Source organism: Pinus tabuliformis, chromosome 3_1 (genome assembly GCF_031772625.1).
Source record: "Pinus tabuliformis cultivar Carrire ecotype Pingquan chromosome 3_1, CPIR1, whole genome shotgun sequence".
NCBI lineage: Eukaryota > Viridiplantae > Streptophyta > Pinopsida > Pinales > Pinaceae > Pinus > Pinus tabuliformis.
In genome coordinates, this window is record NC_142301.1 from 450,046,808 (window position 1) to 450,069,999 (window position 23,192).

Below are 23,192 nucleotides of genomic sequence, written 5' to 3' on the forward strand. Positions count from 1 at the left end.
TTCTTGTGTAGCGAATCCCTATTGTCGAAAGTCATCTCATTCTCTGCCTTCAAATCCGAGATGGGGGAGGCTAGGGCTATAATTGTAGAGCCAACACTACGTGGATCTAGCATGATTTTTGAATCCGATTTGAATCGACGATACGTCGATGATTTTTAAATTCGATCTGAATTGACGATACGCCGATGATTTTTAAATCCGATCTGAATCGACGATACATCGATGATTTTTAAATCCGATCTAAATTGACGATACGCCGATGATTTTTAAATCCGATCTTGCCATGATTTTTGAATCTGATCTGTGTGAATATGTATACATCGATGCTCGTGGGGATTCCAATCATGTCCCAAGATTTGTGGTCGCGATCGGAGTAGGTGATCTGCAAACTTGAAAAGTTTGTATTTGTGGGTCATTCAGCGCATCAATGATTGGTGATTTAAAAGATCTTCGTTGATCTGTTTACCATCTGCTCTTAAGGGATGGAAGCTCTTTTCTAGTCTTTCTCTATCTTGCCCAGATTTGTCCTTATCTGAATCTTTGAGATAGAGAATTCCGGATTTGCAAAAAGTTATAGTGCCAAAAACCCTCGCCTCTCTGCAATTGCCCGAACTCGCCATTTCCGCCCTTGAGATCTCGTTCCTTCAAGCTTTTGAATATAGGCCAAATTGTCCGTAAGTTCTTCTCTCAGAGAAATTCTGTGTTTATATGAAAATAAATTACATTTTAGATCATTCATATTAGCATATCAAAATTTCATGGATTTTCTACATGGTATTAGAGCTGTAGTAGGTGCCAAAAGAGCCCTAAGAACAATCACTTATAAAGGAATTTGAGGGTTGTTAGAAGGGTAGAATAAGAGAGGCCTTAAGGGCCAGTTCTTGAAGGAATAAGGACCAACAAAGTGGGCTTATGAACAAGCCTAAGTTGATTGTTGGAGGACTTTTGATAGTGATAGAGGGAAACCTTCATGCCCTAAGTTTGTCTTCATTGGAGTAGCATAGGAAGGCAAAAGTGGGAAGAGCGTGAAGTCCTAAAGGTTGTGTTCATGAAGGACTAAGGAGCAGCAAGTGGGCTGTTGACGAACACCGTATGTGTTGACTCATTGATGGACTAATGATAAGCTAGAAAGCAGATAGTTTGGGTAGCCTATGTTCAGTCTTCTTGGAGCAGCCAAGAGAGATTGATAGTGGCAGATTTGATGGCTGGAGATGCAAGCTTTATGATGTAGCAAAAGTTGCAGTGACTAACAAAAGAGGAGGCAAAGTACCCATTGGATGTGTTTAAGGAGCATCCTTCCACATGACCGGGAACGAGAAGTATTTCAACCACCTGAAGGATAAGGACATGCAATTTCAGATTGAGCTAGGAGATGATGGTCAGTATGCAGCGAGAGGAGTTGCACTATCAATTTTCAAAGGGAGTAAGGCAATCCTCTTCATCTCAAAGATGTTCTCTATGTTCCAAGATTGAGGTAGAATCTTGTTTCAATAGCTACCCTTGAGGACAAGGGATATGATATCATTATCTGCAGAGTTAAGGCATACCTCCAACACTTCGCTTCTGGATGTAAGAAGTAGATAGGTGCGAGGGTGAAGAATCTCTACAAGTTGCAGGTAGAGATAGGGGCAACCTTGAGTAGCAAGGAAAGGAGAGCTTAGAGTAGAGAAGTGGTGGTTGAGCGGGAGCATGATAGAGCTCTCAAGATGGAGCGTCAACTAGTATCTCAGTTTCAGTCTATGCTAGTTGGCAGTTGGGCTGACTAGCAGGATGATGAGGAGTATAGCCCAGGGCGAGTGGAGGCAACCACTCAGTCAGAGACTTCCAGTATAGGGAGAGTTTGAGCCAAGTGGGTAGAGGATTTGGTTAAGGGAGATCAGAAGAGAGTTGATTCTCCCAGCATCAAGAAGTAGACATAAAGGTACACAAAGTACATGGCACTAATGACCAAAGAGGTGGACTTGCAGAGCATGGTGGGAAAGAATAGGTCTTCAAAGCAGGTTTCGCAGAAGAAAGCAGGGAAGCCTTCTAGTTCAGAGGGAGCAACTGCAACAACGAAGAACATGGTAGTGTTGGGGATAGATCCAGGTGGATGAGGTTCTTCCAGGAACAACTTCCTTGCTAAGAGGGAGTGTTGAAAATAGTAGTGAGAAAGGGTTCCTTGATTTGTGTGTAAATTCAAGGAGCCACAATGAGTTTCTCCTTAGCATGCTTGAGTTCCCTATAAGTTAGGACGAATTCCTATAATTTAGGATTCATTCCTAAAAGTTAGGATGAGTTATGAGGCAGTTAATCGTTGAGAAAAAGTGGAAGGCCAAGTTTGTTGTCTTCTAGTGCGAGTTAAGTTGGGAAAAGGACGAGTGATTGTATCTCAAGTTCAAGAATTGAGATAAGACGAGTTGCATGAGTTAGTTAACTCAGTTAACTCAATCAATCACAAAAGTAGTTTCCGAAAATTAGAACTTGCTAACTTTATCCATTTGAATTGCTTTAAAAGGAGGATGAAGGCACAAAGTTGATCATTGTCTTGTGAGCAGGAGTTGGTGAGACAAGACAATAGAGCTCACGGGTTTGTGAAAAGGCTGCACAAGTTTGTGTGTGTGAGTTTGTGAGAGGAAGAGTGTGCAAGAGAAGCTTGTGCACATATTGGTAGAGGGCAGCAGAGATCAATAGCCTTTCAAGGGTTTCATGCTTAGAACAAGCAGGGAAGACAAGTGTGTTTTCTGATTGAAACAATTATTTTGTAAGAGATCTATTGCTTAGTTTTTCTTATCAATAAAATTCTAGAACAAGCAGAGGGTTTTTCCAGTTGGGTTCCCTAAAAAAAATTGTGTTTTGCTATTGTGTGAATATGATTTATTTATGTTCCTATTCCATTGCAAAATTTAGTAGAGAAATTCTGTGTTTATATGAAAAAGAATTATATTTTAGATTGTTTATATTAGCAAATCAGAATTTCGTGGATTTTCTACATATGATGTACAAATGAAGTCCAACGGGAGAACTCCTCAATCCCCATAGTCTAAACAACCATCAAAATGACAAGAAAACCCCCCTTTATAAATTCAGTCTCTTTTCTCATATGATAAAATATTACTGTCCTTGTAACTCCATGACAAGTAAAAAAAATAGTAAAAAATTGGAGAAGTTCAACATCTCTTGGATGCATGGTTGACCAAATCAAGGCATGTGCACACTAGCCTCTCGAAGACAACTCATTCTCATCTAAGAGTAATAGTGAAAGAACAAGATAAGGCTCATGAGAGGGGGCATACCACTAAAAATTGGCACCATACCAAGTCAAATGCCAAGTGTCCACATGGAATGTACCCTCCAAGAATGCATGCATGCAAAATATAATAAAATAATTCTCCACATAGGAGGATGTGCTCCAAGGTCCACCTAGGAGAACTCACTAACTGTTCCCTCCAAGATGTATGAGAGAGTAAAACATATAATAATCCTCTTAGAAAATTACTCCATAACAATCTTTGACAAAAATACCAAGAAGCCCACAAGATGCATGCAACCAATCTGCATGTGTGAATCCCAAGGAAGACAACTCCATGGATGAATGTGCTAGATGCTAAGTAGATGGAGTGCTCCACAAGAAAGGATGTGGTCAACTCCGAAAATAAGTAGAGCATCTCTCCATAAGTGCGCCCTCCATGTCAACCACCAAAAGTAGAAAGGAGACCAATCAAGAGCATGCAAAAGCCAAATGTGTGGCCCTCCAATTATGCCACACACCCCCTAATAAATGTCCTCCATAACCACCTCATATGAAGTATTATATATGCCAAGTCAAAGACGTGAGGGTGCACCTTCCAAGAAGGTCATTAGATGCCAAGTGTAGCTGCAATATCCTTGCAATAAATATGAGAGTGCCATGTGTTTACCCAAACCATCCTAAAAGTAATAGACTATCTTTGTGTGAAGTGCACCCTAGGAAAATATGCCAAGAGTTGTTAGGTATCATGAATAAACCAATAAAATACTCCTCTATGTGCCTTGTCATAAAGATGTCCAACCAACCCAAGAGTGTGTGCCAACCTCTCCAGGAAACAATAAAATAATGCATGTCTTGAAAATTGTGCCCAAGAAGGGGTGAGGAGGTGCTTCACAAGAAAGCCTCAAACAACTCCAAGTGTGAAAAACAAGCCAATGGGGTAGGGTTCCCAAGTGATTAACCTTAATATGGACAAAGTAGATTAGTTTAACCATTGAATGGCTAAATCAACCTCAATATGTTTGCTCTAAGGTTAATGCTCAAATATAACCGCAGTTCCCATCCAACAGTCCCTAATTGATTGAATCACCATGAACATGTGTCAATGAGGGAGCGCTTCATAAGAAAACCTCAAACGACTAAAAGTAACCACTCCAAGTGTAAAAATCAAGCCAATAGGGCGGGGTTAACCTTAATATGGACAAAGTAGATTAGTTCAACAATTGAGTGGCTAAATCAACCTCAACATGTTTGCACAATGGTTAATGCTGAGATATAAACATACCCCCCCCCCCCTCCAACAATCCCCAATTGATTGAATCACCATGAACATTTATGTCAATGAGGGGTGCACTTTACTAAAGTGTTGTATCACGTAAATAAATGCTGCTCTCCTTGGAAAAACCTCGCCATTATAACAACAAAACATAAATCCCAATCTAAGGTGCACCACGACCAAGGGATTATTACATTAAAAATCACTATCTACCTAAGGAAAAGGTTATATCACCGTCAAATCATATGTAGTACTCCCCTTGACCCTACTCTTTCTTCTAACTCAAACTTATGAAAGAACACATTAATGAGGGTACTAACATCATCAAACATATTTTCCCTTTGTTGGTGTTTAGTAATTATTACATCATTAAGTTATATTACCTAGGAAAATCCCACAAAGGCAAGTTGCATCATCATGCGATAACAACATCATAAGAGAAGGGGACATAACAAAGTGCTAACCCGTCGAATCATGAAGTATGCTCCCCATCACACATCCAACACATGAAAGTGACAACGACCATATATCAACACACCAAGTATTTAGGAAACATCAAGAACATCATGAAACATCTACACCCTAACACCATCATCATCTAACCCCTTGGTGTGGGGGGGTCGTGAGGTGTGCGAGATCTGTCATTTATGAACAAGATGTAGTACCTCCAAGATAAACAAGTACCCCACAACCACATCATAATGAGATAACATGCTCCAAGATGCCAACAAACATAACCAATGGCGTGACAACCCCTGGCTAGTTCCCTTATTATAAACATCGTAACCATTTGTTATAATTAAAATGGCTAAGAAATTGGGACATTGATTTAGAGCTTTTGGGCAAGAGGTGCTTGGGAAACTAGAATAGCTGAGTCATACATAGTAGCATAACCTAGCTGGCATAATTATAATTATGATCTTAAATGAAAATGATAAAAAGATGGAAGGCTAACAGAGTTGTGGGGACAACAGAATCACTGGCCAGGAGACATGCGATTGGACGAAAAGACCTTGATTGTAGACCACCACAAGGCAGTTAAAAAAACCATAATGGCAAGGGCAGCGGGGATTCCTCTAGAATCATGCCACGTCATGGGAGGAGCCGAAAGGGTAGAGGAAGGAGAATCATGCGGCGACATGGGAGGAGTTGAAAGGGGAGACAAAGAAAAAGGAAGGAATGCGAAGAGAAAGGGGGAATTCAACCAAGAGATTAACGGGGAGTGAGGGTGCTGACATAGGAGAGGACACAACATCCAAAAGGAGGGGGAATTTCACTTGGAAGTAGCACAAGCGAAGAGCATACATCGTTGAAGCGACAATTACATTCAGTGCATTGAAGCAGGGTCGAATAGTGGAAGTAAAGAATAACATGTGTGTTAGATGGCAAGAGGAAGCAAATTTAGTGTAGAGCAGAGAAAGGTGGTTTGGGCATCTCTCAGGTGAAGGACAAAGGCTTTCTGGATTCCCTAGGTTGGGCGGAGGCCCTGTTTCTTTGGATTCCTGGATTAGGAGTGTCCTAGCACCTTATTTTCCTATTGCAAGCTAAGCAATTGATTCAATGAGCTCTAGATTCCCGGTGTAGGGTAGAGCCATTGAAGATATTAACCTTGGTCTTTCTCAGTGAGCTCTGGATTCTCCTCTGGATTCCCTAAGTAGCTAGTGGGTGGAAATGACATGATCTCTGGACTCCCTGTTTCAGATGGAACCAGTGGTTATTTCCTTGAAAAGACTCCTCCCCAAGCTTTGAATCTGGCTTGGGGGTGATTGGCTACAAGAAAGGATTGCAGTGCAAGCCAATCTAAGTTGGGTGGAGAGTTGAAATCCCAATCTTAGTTCCCAGGCTTATTTTATAAAGGTAAGTCTTCATTTATGCTCTTGTAAGTGGAATGTTATGTATACGTCTATTTTACTAATTTAATGGTTATGATTATGTTGAGGAATGCGATTTCTTGTATGAATGAGGAGTGTTGATTTCTCATGTGATTCTTGAGTAAATGGTTAAATTCCCATAACTACTTATGAGCTTGAATTGTGTTAACTTCCAGTCTTGAGACATGTAAATCTTTGAGTTATCATGAGCTTGCAAATCTTCTAAATGGCCTAAGTATGAAGGAGATAGGTAAATATCTGTTTAATAATTAAATGTTTGTTTTAAAGGGACTTGAATATTGGGCTTGATAATTATTTATAAGCCCAGGAGGGACAATCATGTATATGCATATATAAATATATATTATGCAGGCCAGGCTGAGTGAAACAAGCTTTGGAAGGATAGCTCTATAGACTCAAGTCATAGGCTATAAGTATGTTTATAAGATCATATATATATATATATATATATATATATATATATATATATATATATATATATATATATATATATATGAATGGGCTAGGTCGAGTACTCGTTGAGCTCAGGAGGAAAGTCCTTCAGTATATAAGAATATGTTCAAAACTCCGAAGGTGTGTGAAATTGATCAAGTGTTGAAAAGTGAAGTTTGGAGGTCAGGCGAGTCAATCAAAGGCAAAGTTGGTATTCAGAGCCAAGCTAGTCGAGGCCGACCCCAATTCAGCCCTGGTACTGGCGGAAAGGTCCATGTGACCAATGACCAAGGGTTATATATATATATATATATATATATATGAATGGGCTAGGTCGAGTACTCGTTGAGCTCAGGAGGAAAGTCCTTCAGTATATAAGAATATGTTCAAAACTCCGAAGGTGTGTGAAATTGATCAAGTGTTGAAAAGTGAAGTTTGGAGGTCAGGCGAGTCAATCAAAGGCAAAGTTGGTATTCAGAGCCAAGCTAGTCGAGGCCGACCCCAATTCAGCCCTGGTACTGGCGGAAAGGTCCATGTGACCAATGACCAAGGGTTGTAGCCACCACCTCAAATCCCGGTCCATGGCATTTTAAAGCGGAGATCAATTACACCCAGAGAAAAACCCTCTGGGAATTCACATCCCAGGGTATTTACATCACTAGAAAGAGAATATGATAACAGTTATCGGAAACTTGGTCGGGTCCAGTGGGACCCATGCCATTGTGGTGGATGACATGGAATAAGGGTGATGTGGTGCTAAGGTGGTGAGACGCATGGTACCTAAGAAAGGCCTTTTGGCTGAGCCAAGTGGGCAAAAATGATTGACATGTGGCACTGCTAGAGGAGGCCATGTGGAATGTGTGATGTAAGCATGACATCATCCTAGTGGCTTTTGAAGGAGCGCAACAAGAAACCCTGGGGTATTTACGTCTTGGGGAACAAAGAGTTTCCCAGCAATTGACCCAAAGGGGTTCCATCCCGAGAAATTAAGAAGGTGATGTCACCTCGACAAATTTTTAAAGGGGTGCTAGGAGAATTTCTCAAGGTTTTTAAGTTTGAGCGGGCCTCGTTTGATGGTGATTGTCGACCCTCCTTGTTGAATGCATGTTGTTGATTGTCCAAGGGGGTGGAGCGCTTGTTATATGCCATGGTTTCTTTTATATATATATATATATATATATATATATATATATATTACCCCAGGGGGGAAGGGGGTTATACCTAAGTTGCACGAAGCGTCAAAACGTTTTGGAGTTTACGAAACGGGTACATTTAGAAACGTCACCTCCCAAAAATGGAAACGTCGGCCAAAACGCCATATATGTTCATATATATAAAAATAAATTTATAAATAAGTGAATAACACAATATCTTGCAAGAAAAAAGGTAATAAGACCCATAGATGACAATTTAGATGGAAAACCATGTCTATATTAACTCTCATGTATGATTACATTATGGTCGAGGTTCGGATACAGGTATGTCCCAAAACACCCGGTTCCTAGAAGTTTCGTGCAACATAGGGTTATATGTAGACTTATATATGTAGGATTATATATATATATATATATATATATATAAAGACTTGGAAGGGAGCCACGTATGGAAGTATGACCCATAACTCATGGTGGTGCATTGATGTGGAATCCATGTAGCATATTGACTTGGCATGATGTGGAGTGCCACGTGGTAGTTTGTTGATGTGGCAGGACATCATTGGGCCAAATCTTTAAATAGTCATATCTTTTGATCCCGGAGTCAGATTGGGAAAACATATATCTCGCTCGAAAGGTCTCGATGAGGTAGACACGATGGCGATGTTTAATTTGAGTTTTGAAGAGTTTGAAAGATGGCGAAATTTTATACCCTGTTTCCATCATAAAACATTAGAGGTCAGGTGAAATGATAATAACACCTCCTCCTACCCTTAGTATGGGCTAGGTGATGGAAGGGGGTATGTTACAATGGGGTGATCAATAAAACCAGAACATGAGAGAAGACCACCAAATTAGCGAGCACAATCATGCAACTAAGGAGAAGTGAAACTCTCCCATCCGAAGTCCTCCATCAAATGATCCAATGCAATGGAGATAAGGGGCTTCATGAAGATGAATTCCCTCAAGTCGGTCCAAAAGCTCCAAGGAACTAGCAAACAATCTCCATTAATGTGATGAAAATCACAATGTGGAACCTCATACAATATGAGGTGTAATAGAGATCTTTGAGGCCTATTATCACAAAATCTAGCACCTTAGTACAACACATTCACAAAGTGCCAAGACTTAGTGTAACATTGAAAGTGTTAACACTATCACCTTGACAACAACTTCCCTTGCTTTAGTGAAGGATAAATCCAATACAAGGGAGGCTTCCCTAGTAGAACTTAAAACTCCTAAGGAAAAACACAATAAAATCTATGGCCTGCTAAGTAGCTACCCACAATACCACTATTGAGATATATCAAGCAATTTATGGTTCAAGTGGCTAATGAAGGTTGGTTCTAGATTTGGTTTAAGGTATTCTAGGGATGATCTAGGGGCTTTACCAAGCAACAATCTCATGGAAAACAATCCCCAAACCACTCGAATATGAAAATTACCAATGGATAATGCAAAATTTGCAATACAAGTAGGAAATTACAGTGTTAAACAAGTTACAACAACAATACAATCTATCCCTCAAAATGAGTTATAAACTAATAGAAAATAGGGCTAAAATAATGAATAAACCTAGGGTTTGATTAACTTCTAAAATCTTAAAATTACAAAGCTTATAACAACCAACTAAAACAATATGTCTAGTGTGAATTATATAGTAATATAAATTTGCAAGGCATATTTTATACAATAAAATGATTTTAGGTTAAACATGCAAGAAAACCCAAGGATTCTAGGTCAAGAATATGCAAAAAAGCCCCTAAAATTTGTAGGTAAAAAATGCATGAAAACCTTAGACATCCAGGGTTGATGATGGCTGAAAATTAAATATAAGTTAAACAAAACCCTAGATTTACCCTAAAACATGAAATAAATTTTGAATTTATAAATATGATGACTAAAGGGAGAAGACTAGTACCTTGCTTTTTTGGGGCACTGGGGCCAATCAAGAACTCCTTGAATATATGTAAGTAGATAAAGGGCAATATCTAGGGTTTTCCACTACAAAACCTAGAAGATCATCTAGTACCTTATTATTAACTTGAAGATGATTTAAGGGAAGATACTTCACTAGTAACCTTCCAAAAGTTTTGGCACAAAGTTTCTTCAAGAAGAAACCAAGAGAATGCACCGCCACTACTAGAGAAGGGTAATCACACTTCCATTTGTAAACAAAACCTCAAGATAAAGTGAGAGCACTTACTGAAGAAATATTTCATCCATCAAATCCTAGTTATGAACATTTATGAAATAGCAAGGACATCCACAAAAACATCATCCTTAAGAAATTGCTCTAACTAGCTATCTATAGTCGAGAAAAGAGAAGAATAGTAGAGAGGCAGTGATGTTTCTCCACAAGCTTCAATTATGAGAGTTCAAGCGTTCTTCCCATCCATTAAAATCCCTAAGAACATAAAATAATGACTTTATCTCTTACAACCCATAGAGATAAGGCAATAATACATAAAATACCAATGATACAAGATTGGATAGGTCTCATGATCCCAATGATGCCTCAACAATAAAGTAGTTGTGCTCATAAGAGAAGACACCCATCATAAATGCATGCTTTATCTCACATGTGACATAAATGACCTCAAAAAGTGGATGGTTCACTTTGTAGTATGTAGGGGCTCAAAAAGTGAAACATTCCCTCATTGAGGTGGAATATTTCATCCTCAAGTGTCATATCATATCCCCAAGACGTGCAACACCTCATCAAAGGCGCCGAATCATTATAAAAGGGGAACGTTCTATTATCAAGGTGCCACATCCTCTCCAAGTGATGTGAGATCATGTCCCACATCATCAAGAAGCCCAACATCCTTCGAAGTAGTGGAAAGACGTCCAAAAGAAGTGGAACATCCTCCAAAGAGGTGTGTAGGTGGCATCGAAAGGGTGCAAATGACCCTCCAAGTTCCAACATCCTCCAAAAGACTCAAAGATCATGTACACATCATATCTATGCAAAGTACATTGTCCAAGGAGGGGCTCTAAGTGCCCAAGTTTGACTATCAATTTGAGGCATGCAGATAAGTCAATGCAACATAGAAAGTGAGTCATGTCTCTCCAAGTGGTGTGATATCATCTCTAGATGTGTGCCACATCATCAAGAAGCCCAACATCCTATAACGTAGTGGAATGACATCCAAAATAAGTGGGATGTACTCCAAAAAGTTGTGTAGGTGGCTTTCATAGGGTGACAATAGTCCTTCAACGTCCTCCAAAAGACTCAAATATCATGTCAACATTAGGTCCATGCAAAGTACATCGTCCAAGGAGTGGCTCCAAATGCCCAAGTGTGACCATCAATTCAAGGCATGTACATAAGTCAATGTAATGTAGAAATTGAGTCATGTTGTATGTAAATGCCATTAAATTGACCACATTAGGTATCCTCCTCAACTTCAAAATAACTCGTAGCATTCATGCCATTTCCCAAGTTTAGGTATGGTAGAATCATCATTAATCTCTATTAGGTGTGTCGGGACCAAAGAAGAGTGGTATTTCCCATGACACCCATCAAGTAGTATGTGTGATGATAGATGGCATGGTATGGGGTTTGACTTCATGAATGATGTTACATAGTCATGTAAGGTTATGTAAGATATTCATCCACAGGAACACTTTTGTAGAGGGAGTGCTTACGCATTGAGTTACCCTTTTCTTGTCATTATCTTAATATCCCTTTCCTACCATTTTCTTGTTTTCTTTCATTCCCCTTGTTAAAAATATGCAACTACGGTCAAATTTCACTTTGGACAACTCATTTGATGGAGATGATGATGTCATTGAATTTCTCTTTTCGAGAGGACCAAAATCAATCTAAAGATCACTCAAATTGAATAAGGGAAAGTGTACTTATGAAGGAAAACCCACATATGCACATTTGAACAATGTCCGCCTTAAAGCAAATTGGACACCTTTGGAAGCCTATAAATACAAGTGACCTCAAGCTCATTTGGATATCACCAAGCATCTTCTTCTTCTCTTCTTCATTGATTGGCTTGCACAAGTCTGAGGCAGGGATGACAAGAAAGGTTCGCAAAGATTCAAAATTACAGGTTTTGAGGTTCGCATCCATTTTAGGGTTTTGGGTTACAGTCGCTAGCTTGCCACAAGGAAAATTCGACCACAATCGCAGGCATCACAGGCTCAAGGGAGCGACTGGAAACCTTCAGTCGCACGCACAACTCCTCATCCATGTGATCGGGAAGTTTGACTCAGATTTGATCGAGGACTGAAGTTGACCGCAGATGGGAAAAGTTGTCTCTGATATATTTTGATGCTGGAAACATATTTCTGAATATTGTTGGTTGTTTTGCTGGATGATATTGTATTGGGCTCATTGTACTCTCTGCTGAACATTTTATGACAATCTAATAGAAGAAGATTTTTCAAAGGGTTTTCCCCCTTAGTGGGGTTTTTCCCTGGTCTTTGACCAAATCTGGTGTCTCTTGTTGATGTGTTGATTGTCTCCTTTGTCATTGCATTTATTGTTCTATCTTCAATTACTGTTGATGAATGGAAAGACTAATTGTATTTGAAAAGATTGCTAATTGAAGTATTGAATTGGGCTAAAGTAATTGATACAACATAGAACAATCTGAAAATTTAACACCCCTTTTTAACTTCATTTCGCGGAGTCCCCTTTTCTTTCTTAAGTATTTTATTGCATGGGTTTTTGGGGTAATCTTATTTAGTCCTTTCTATTTATGTGTTTCATTGCATAGGAATTGGGGCAATGACCTCATAGCGAGCGGGTAGAGCTCAAGCTTTACTTTGGCTTTTGACTTATCATTCACATCCCTTCATTTTCTTTTTCACTTTCAACTTTATATCTTGATCCTTTTTATTTTTTTAATAAAGCTGCATCAACCTTGGACATTGAAACCCCTTCTTCTCATGGGATTATGAAGCATGAACCCATATGTGTGACATGTAACAACCAACCCAAAAGAAAGGACAATGAAGATGGGAAAGATGGATTGCGATATGGACACATTACCCCTATCAAAGTCCCTTAGGAGTACCTCTTTGCCCAAGAGTGACTGCTCTTGACTAGAAGATGATTATGACCACCAAGGTGAAACAAGGCAAAAGGCACAACTTTGGAGCTTCATGATCCATTATCCAATTCAACCGATTGTCACTACGTTAATGCCCAAATACATCTATCACTAACACTTAATATGAGGCAATGAACAAATGTACCTCGTGTGTTGGTCACCATCAAATGAGTGAATTGATTGTGGTGTGAGGCATCCTTGGGCAACTGTCTGGCGAAACACTGATGTCCACTGTGGAACTGCCATTTGTGATTAGGATCAAAGAAGGAAAATAAATTCCTGCAATTACCCCTAGATGGGAGGGGATAACAATGCCTATGTGGTTCATTTACTCGTTGTTTCAACCCCCACCAAAGGTGTTAAGTGCCTAGCTGATATTGGTGTCATTGACACAAACAATCATATATCAATGAGACAATGCCCCCTGCTGTGAGAAATCAGAAATCCATCTCGTCTTAATGTTCCCAACACATGGTGTAGGGGGGTTGCTACCCATCCTCATTATTAACAAAAAAATGCGCAGACAGATGCCCTCACCAGGTTTCTCCCTTAAATGAGGGATTTGTTACTAAAGGACATTTATCCCTCAAGATTGACACATTTGTGGTGGTGGGTAACGATGCCTACTCATGCTTTTGATGCTGACTTTGTATTGCTCTTCCTGGGCATCCATAGTTTGTGCTTCTTTCTGTAGACTTCTTATGGTACAACATTGCTGCTGGATTGCCTTTTTTCTTCTGATGTATTATCTACTTCACTATCTAATTCTTACCCTTTTGGTTCATTCCCCTTTATATTCTTGTTTAGTCTTTCTATCTTTCTTTCTTAACCTAGGTTTTCAATCTGCTTTCAGGATGTTCTAGGTACTCCCTATTGTTATTGTTAAAACTTAAAACACTGTTCTTACTAGTCCCATTGAACTTTTTTAGTCACTTTTAGACATTAACATCATTTCGTATGTGAATCTGACATATCAGTTGGCTTATAATCAATGATTCATCTATTATGGGACATGCCACTTGCTTAAATTAATCTTATTTGATTTCATATATTTTATTGTTTTATAATCTAGATCTACAAAACTTTATTTCCACGTTTCTTTAGATCTACAAAAATTAATATCCACACTCTTTTAAATCTTAGTTTATTTTTTGTCAACATCGTCCTCTATCCCCTAAACATAGGGGTTATCCTCCAGCCCCATTGAACCTCGTCCCCTCTCTTTCCATTCTGTGGTCATTGGAACTTGGGTTAACGAAGGATTTCTTGGATGTACTTGAAATGAGTTTGAGACTCTAATTCTTTGACTTCAACTCGGAAGGAAAAAGATAAAAGAGTCACTAGAACCAATTCTTTCAGGACTCAAGTTGTGTTGTCACATAAAATGAAGATGATAAAGAGATGGCAATAACTCAAGATTTTTGCATTATTGAACCACAAACAAGTTGGAAACCAAGTAATGATTGCAAACACAATTCTTGTTTCATTGAAGCGTGTGTAGAAGATGTCAATTGTAGAGAAGATATTAAGGAAACTATAGATGAACATGCAATTGTGTACTATGACCTACTAGTCAGGGTATCACTTGCAAGACATATAGAGTATGTTCTTGAATTAGAACCAGGAGCAGTACATATCGATGAAAAGCTGTATCATCACCCATATCACCATAAAACCAAAGTAAAAGGCCTCGTGTGAACACCGAAAATTGTTCTTGAAGTGGTCAACCCAAGAAAATATTCTCACACAATGCTTCTCAGTTTTGTGCCAAAGAAGGATCATTCCTTCTGAATCCTGATAATGAATTGCGGTCTAAACAAAGTTACTCTTTTATTAATGATTTGCTGGACTATTTTCACTATTATGCCTAATATCTTGAACACTGGCAAATGCCCAAAATGGAATAATTGACGAGCAAACCAACAACACTCTAAAAGAGAACTCCCAGAAGTTAATTGGGTATTGTTTGTATTCGACCATGTTAAGTTACAGTTTAAAAGGGGAAGAATAGAGAATCTGCCCCCAAATTTAGGGTCTGTTCTACTATTAAAGAACACGGGCAAGGTCACTTACATCTTAGATCTATCAATTAATGGATGGCTCCTTGACTTGTTTCTTGTCTCTTGCATAAAAGAAGAATGTGTATTGCCTGTTACGGGGTGCAAACTGATTTAGTAGATTTGGAAGAAGGGAAGGTGATTTTAGAGCCCAAGGAAATGCTAGATATGCAAACAAAATGCCTACAATTAAGACTTATGACCTGATTATCTGTTCAAGTAAAGAAATCTGCCTATTTTAAAGCCATTTTGGGAAAAAATGAAACTTTTCAGTGTTCACACACAACATCTTGCCCTAAACCTACTTTGAGGGCAAAGCATCTCTTACTGGATTTGCTATCTACCTCCTTGATTGTAATGAATAATTGATTCATGTTATTAAATTGGCATGACTGTTGTAGTGAATTGTCATCTCTAATGGATTGAATATAAATATAGATTTCATATCATCTCAGTAAAAGATACTTATTTCATTATATATCTGCTGTTTTGCTGAGACGTCTCTTCTTAGATATGATTGGCAAGAAGTAGCACTTAAAAGTCTTTTTTGCATTAATTGTTGAGCTTAGCATGAAGTGAGGTTTTTTGGGCAACTAGTGTAAACAGAAGTTTGCTTTTTGAAAAAGTTCGTTTTTTTTTAAACGGTACAGCCTGTGGTCACAAATCAGCCCTACAATGCTCTCTACAATGGTTGGTGTGAATCAGAGGCCCATGCATGCCAGAGCAGCTCTGTTATGAATTGGGCCCACTTGAGCCTCATTTATGCAATTATCCCAACTTTGTTGTCTAACCCCTTGGACACATTTTCTTGATTTAAAAAATGTATGCAACTTTTCTCACGGTGGTTTTTAATGATATGCCATGTTGAATTTCTGTCTGTTTCAGAGTCTGAAACACCCATCCTTGGATGCTTTTTTTTCTTATCTATCGTGTATTGTTTCTGTGCCCTTCTATACGGCTTTCCTTCCTGTGCTCTTCTGGGTATGATCTCCTATCTCAAACTTTCACAACTAATATTGTTTTATTTTAATAAAATCACATTGGGATTTTAAATGTTTGGCGGTAATGTAGTGGTTTTTTTGCATTTTTTGTTGCAGAGTGGCCACTGTAAATTAGGAAGACAGATGACCCTTCTCATTGCAGTTTGTAATTACACAGGGAATTGCTTTAAGGTTCGTTTGATTTCTAAACTCTATACATGTGAGTAGACATTTATAATCTGCCATTATACCATTTGGTATAAATTTATTAGATCAGACAGTGGTCTTTTAGAAAGTTGTTTGGTGAGCCAAGGACTAAACATGACTAAGGCCATTGTCCTTATACGGAACCGCTGTACAAATAGCATTGGTGTATTTATTTTGTGGATATGAACAATTACTCCATAGGAATTTATCTCATAACCACAGGTTGGAAACATTAATTTCTACTCTAGATGATGCTAGCGTTTAGGATGAAATTAAGAAGTTACATAAATCATCTGAAGAGGATTGGTGTCTGTTTTTGAGGGTATATAAATATTGCCTTTTTGTCTCAAAATATCAGGATATAGTCTCAGCTCCAAGGCCTTCATCTCCACCTGTCAGAAGGCTGGTGAAAACTGAAGAAGAAAAGGAAAACGCAATGGAATACGGGTTGCCATCATCACATACTCTTAATACAATCTGTCTTTCTGGGTATGATGGGAATATTTCAAATTTCTTAACTAGGATAACATCCATCTATGAGAGTAAGAACCACTTTGTGTATGAATGCAGGTACTTGCTACATTATATTATCAACAACTTGAACGATACAAATGGTTTTGCCTTTAAGTTGGTGGTTATTTGTTTGTTGGTCACCTTGTCATTGCTAATTGGGATTGGTAAGTTGTGGGTAATAAGAAAATAGACCTATTTTAGAATTTAGTTGTCAGATTTCCTCAACACAAACAGAATAATTCTATAACTTCAGTTATTGATCTGAACAACACTATTTTCCAGGAAGAATCTACCTTGGAATGCACTCATTAATAGATGTTGTTGTCGCTGCTGTCCTTGGCACAATTATTCTTGTTATCTGGTTTGCAGTCCAGGAAAGACTTGATTCTTTTATTACTTCAGGCAAAAATGGTATGGAAAATATTCCTTGGCCATTTGATTACTTTGTTGATAGAATATAGATTTGGAAGCATAGAAATGAAAGGAATACATTGTTGTGTGTAGTCACATCCTTCTGGGCCAGCTTGGCATTTCTGCTGCTTTTTGCATATCCTACACCGGAGATACCCACCCCAAGCTTTGAGTTCCATGTTGCCTTCAATGGTGTTGCTTTAGGGGTGGTAAGTATATATCGTTAACTATGCCTTGTTTAACAAGCTTGTTAAGATAATTACTGCGCGATGATCTGGGTGAAATTTTGTTAGGTTTTGATACCACTCTTCATACAGTTGATAAGATCCTCTCTTGTTTGCATAGGTAACTGGCATCAATCGCACTTTCTCAGAGTTCCACAATGAGTATGTTCCAAAGCTTTTTGGCCAACAACTTGGCACAACCATGTTCGTGAAACGGATAATGATTGGACTTCCAATAATCCTAGTGGTGAAAGTTGTTAGCAAGGCATTGGCAAAAGGGTTGCTTCCACTGATCTGCAACCTCATGGGCATACCAATAAAATCTTCATCTTATATCCAACCAGTAAAAGGAGTGACTGTTTCCGCTGTAAAAACCCAGGGTGTTGGCCAATTATCTTTGAGTAGCAGGCAGTCAGGTTACTTGCAGAAGATTTTTCTTTCAACTCCCGAGGAGTGTTATGATGTTGATACAGGCATCAGATTGTTACAATATGCAGGTCTATCATGGGCAGTGGTTGAATTAGTTCCCTTGGTATTTCAATCTATGGGATTGTGAAAAACCTATGTATCAATAGTGATTCTTTTGTAATATTTGAGTCGGACCTCCCATCTTTGAAATTTTATCAGGAAAGTGGGGAGGATGCACTATGTCTATTTTTCACGTAAACTGAGATTTGAATTCGAATGAGGCGGGTTGTGCATTCGATTGATCTGTTTCACGACAAGGGTTTAGCCAATTTCCTCGCTCTCTTTGTAGATTAATGCCCATATATAGAAGTTAAGAGACCTCCTTTCTGGAGGAAAATATTTCCATGGAAGAAAAACTGTCACAACTAAGTTACTTTCATATTAAAACTAAAAGTTAATTAAAGGAATTTTGTTAGCGACTCTGGATGGTAGACGTATAATTGAAATAGTCCTTTTCAGAAACCAACTATCGTAAAATGTGGGGTAAATCCTTTCTTTCATTTGAGAGTAAAACCTGCTGTCAAATATGTACATATATTATAAAATTTGAGGTCAATCTATCCACTGTGAGTCTTAATTATGATGAAACATCGAAGTTTATTAATTAATTATTATATAAACAAAATTCTGAATATTTTCGGGACACTTTATTGCAAATGTGTTGAATAAGAACTTAAAACACAACTATGTGATTTATATTTATATTATTAATTTTTATTTTTAAAACATACAAATGGTATGAAAAATGAAATAAATTGTTAACTAGTATGGTATTTTTTATTTATATTTATTTTTAAGACTGAGCAAATTATATGTTAAAGTTATTAATTACTAATATATGATTTTTAGTGCTTATTTGTGACTTTGTTGTGATAGTTTTTCTTGATAAAATTTTGTAGTTTCTTTGTGACTATTTATAAAATTATGAATGTTCATGAAAGATGTTGACAAGTTAAGACGGGAATAAGTACAATATTGATATGAAAAATAGAGAGTGAGCTTTGAGGGTTAATTTAATTGGTCGAGTTCCTGTGGTTAAAGCATTTTTGCTATTGAGAGGTTACGGGTTCAATTATCTTGACACTCTCGAGTTGAGGTTCGTGATTGAGCCAGTGAGAAGTGATCCCTTCATATTGATTTACTTGGTACAAATATTTTATGGACATAGTAATAATCGATCTCCAATATTTGTGAACCACACATGAAAAATAAATAAATAAATAAATTTATATGTAATATTTCAAGCCATTTCCATTCCAATTGAAACCAAGGGAAATAATATAAATAGAGAAATTAAATCCAATGTATATAAAAATATAAATGTAATAGCAAGCACCAAAGGCATTTGAAAATAATTGTTTTGTTTAAAAAAAAATGAAAATCCATATTAATTTCTTAGAGTCTTTCAATTTTTTGAATACTAATATTATAGTTCATAATGGTCCAAGTTGTACATGTTTAAACTAAACTAGTAGTGCTAGCAACATGGCATCACATGCATAAAATATAATATGAATGAAAGAATCACAGAGTGTAGGGCGGTATTGATGACATTTACAAACTCAAGTGGCTTTATTTCCAAAGGCTTGTAGAAAGTGTATTTCCACCACTTGATGTGGAAAAATGCTAAAGACATGTATAGGTTCAGGGGTACTATGAAATATTTTTATACTTGGCCCAATTTTTTCTATTTTATATAATATGAAGGCCGTAACTTTTACATGTATTTCCACTTGTTCATGCAACATGTGGAGAAATGCTAAAGACATGTACGAGTTCATGTGTATTATGAACTATTTTTATACTTAGTCTAACTCTTTCTAATTTTATATAATATGAAAGTTGTAACTTTTACACGGTTAAATTTGTTTTATTTATTCTTTCCCAATGAGTTTTTTTTTTTTTAAATGTTTGTTATGATTTTCTTAAATTTTTTAGTTATATATTTTTAGGTTTATCTAATTGTTTTTTTTGAAAATGTTTGTTATGATTTTCTTAAATTTTTTAGTTATATATTTTTAGGCTTATTAATTTTTTTTTTAAGTAATATTTATTATTCAGAAAAAAATATATACATCTGATATTTCAAAAAACATGTGGTCTCACTCTGATCGGGTTTGTTGACCATAGTCCACAGAAGGTGGCAAAAATACAAAAGAGATGTCAGTAATAATGTCCACAAACGAGAGGGCCAGAGGGCCATAGACTTCAATAAACAAACAAAATATAAAGAAAACCAGAGGACATACTAATTGTATGAGGTGACAAAAGTTAGGTTGTCTGGGACAGTTCTTGGAGGAGGCAGAGGATTGAAGTTGCACTGAACGTGCCCTTTGAAATGCACCATCCAATTCTCCAGCTTTTCCACTTTCTCCACTAGATGGTTTTGTCCTCGCCAGACTACCACCACTCGCTCCCTGACCTGGCACTGGAAGTAATGCATGTGATCCAATGTTGCCATCAGCTCATCGTGCTTTTCCCGATTAATTCGTTCTGCCGCATCTACCCGGTCCACCAAGGATTGGATTAGGCCTCGACAGTTTTCCAAGCAGCAATGTTGTAATCCCTGTGGGTCTGGGGCGTCACAACGACCATCGTTTTGAGCTGTATGAGCTCTCTTGCGCCCACCACCCCTTCGATAGCCAAGAGTTTGCGTACTGCTACTAGTGTGGCGTGTCTTCCTGCCGCCACGCTGAGTCAACTGCCCCAGACTCCTATCACCTCCTTGGGAGGTTGGGCGTCGACCACCGTGAAGTCCGCCACCTCGCCCTTTGCGTGATCCAGTACCTGCACCCTGAGCCTTGCCCACCGGTTTGCTCCTGCTTCCATCCACCATGGTTTCCAATGCAAGGGCCTCCTCCCTCCTTGTCCCTGGCTTCACCAGGAGGCTAGGCCACCTCTGTCGAGGATTAGGATGCATTCGCTGCCACCCAAGTGCGCCCAATTCAACCGAGAGTGCTGTCCTGTTTGCTAAATTGAATTGCTGCCCTCCCATCCACCAGACTGAACTTAAGGTTCCTCACCTGCTCCAATGCGCGATGGTAGCTCCATAGCTCCGCTCATAAGTCCGCCCAAAATGGGTTCGGGGAGAAGGTGGAAGCAGGAGTGGATTGTCCCCATCCTGCAAAACCTAGAAAGAATTGTGCCAACCGTGAGATAGGGTCGCGCTCTTGGAGCTTGGGGAGTCCACTCGACCACCGCCGCTAGCACCACCTTCACATTACCTGCCACACCAGTCACCCCACTACCAGGAGGATGACAATTCTCCAGAAGCTTGACGCTTCCCAAACACCGCCCTCACCATGGCACTACTAACTTTTACAGAGACACTTCTTACCCCAAATGAACTAGAAATAGCATTTGCCTTCACACAACGCCTACCAACCCAGTCCAGCTCTGCAAGGCCTAAAAAAAACAAGGAGTTGGTCTCTTTTATACGCATCAAACTACAATTCCCTGCAGAAAATCAAGAAACCACCAATTCTGTCACGCCTTCGACGCCTCTTTCATCATCGCGCAAGAGGCCGAGTATAGTTCCACCACCAACCCTGAGCACTGAAACGAAATCCAACACCTTCCTCATCCCACTTATCAAAACGATATCACTTCCCTTTCCCAATGCCCTGTTAATACTCACACGCTTGAGATCTAAAGCTCGTGTACGCCATTCTCTCCTCTGTATGCTATGAGTGGACCGGGAGATACGACCCTCCCCAGCAATCCATTTGTCACTCCTCATGGGGCTCGATGGCCATGTTAGTCTCGGTTCTCACCTCGTCGGGAAAGACATATCCAATTTTGATATAGTGACTATGTTCAATTTAATAGATGATGTATCTTGACATATTTTTTGCATTACTTTGTTAATTTTTTTAAAAACACAAAGATACATCCTAAAAATAATCGGGCGCAGTCTAAGAAAGTCGGGCGTTTGTATTTTCCATGAAAGTCTGCTAATTAGTTCCCAAGTTTGGTCCTGGTCCACGACTCGGCGGACTAAGAAAAACAGTTTAGGTAAATGCGGAAACTCACTATCTAAAGACCTCGGGGACGTTTATTTGTCTCTCGATTCTGATTTTTGGCAGCGTTCACACTTATATTCCGCTTTCCGCCGGACGTTCAGTTAGTTAGGACCTTTCTTCATAGCTTTGTCATAGTGGTATCATATGAACAAAAAAAAATGTTCTTGAAAAAAATCCAAAGAAAAAGAATTAACAAATGCAATTAAAATGAGGTTTAAAGAAAAAGAAGAGAAATATAAATAAAGAAAAGCTTCAATAAGTAAAGTTTGCGCCTCTCTTTTTGAATGTGACCATTGTTTTAATAGATTAAAGTGGAAATACCTAACGAGATACTATGACAAAGCACACTTGAATGTATTGCATAAATATGCATATAAGGAGATAGGAGAAAAAAACAATTGAGCATATAACAAAGTTAATGATCAAATGAGAACTATTACCTCAAAACGAGAATTCTAACAAAAAAACCCAAAAAGAACATGAAAAAGCAAGTTGAAAATGAAAAGTGTTGATGCTAGAATAATATATATATATATATATTTTCGTTCGGGGTAAATTTTCAACATTTTTTAATAATGACGTTAAAGATGAAATATCATGACTTCAAAAAACTTTAAAATTTCAATGATTTTCAAGCATGACATTAAAGATAAAATATTTCGTCTTTGAAAAGCCTTGAAATTCTAACGATTTTTAGGCATGACATCAGATATGAAATATCATGTCTTTGAAAAACTTCAAAATTCCAACAATTTTTCAGTCATGGTGTTAAAGAAAAAATACTTATCACTGTTTTCAACCATAGCGTTAAAGATAAAATATCATGATTTAGAAAAACATTAAAATCTTGACAATTTTTCAACCATGGAATTAAAGCCAAAGAATATGACTACAAAAAACCTTAAGTTTTCAAAATATTTCAAACATGACATTATAGAAATTTTTTATGACTAAAAGAACTTAAAAAATAAACACCTAAACGAAAGAGTCATTGTACCACGAGTAATTTATTTTTTAAATGTTAAATGTATAGCGATTTTAAAATCTTAGCCTAAGACAACTTGACACATTGCGACAAAAATTTAAAAATCAACCATCAAATTGACACGCAGTGTAGGTGAATTTGATCCATTGTAATGAAAACTTAAAGACCAACCATGAAATTGATACATTGTGGGACAGATTCGATTCATTATAACGAAGACTTTAAAATCAACTATCAAATTGCACATAATGAGATCAGATTGCTAGTCGA

The 23,192-nt window shown here is 38.1% G+C and overlaps 1 protein-coding gene across 1 annotated transcript in view; it reads left to right on the plus strand.

The window, feature by feature from the left end:
• The window catches only part of SPP1 (Phosphatidic acid phosphatase (PAP2) family protein), a 38,193-nt gene extending 20,042 nt beyond the window's left edge, over nt 1-18,151 (plus strand). Inside the window, exons 2-8 of the mRNA XM_089411442.1 lie at nt 15,998-16,093; nt 16,210-16,284; nt 16,658-16,788; nt 16,870-16,976; nt 17,095-17,223; nt 17,317-17,432; nt 17,569-18,151. Coding sequence (XP_089267568.1) covers nt 15,998-16,093; nt 16,210-16,284; nt 16,658-16,788; nt 16,870-16,976; nt 17,095-17,223; nt 17,317-17,432; nt 17,569-18,003 — 1,089 coding nt within the window. The 3' untranslated portion in view covers nt 18,004-18,151. The remainder of the gene's footprint in view (nt 1-15,997; nt 16,094-16,209; nt 16,285-16,657; nt 16,789-16,869; nt 16,977-17,094; nt 17,224-17,316; nt 17,433-17,568) is intronic.
• The last annotated feature ends 5,041 nt before the right edge of the window (nt 18,152-23,192 follow it).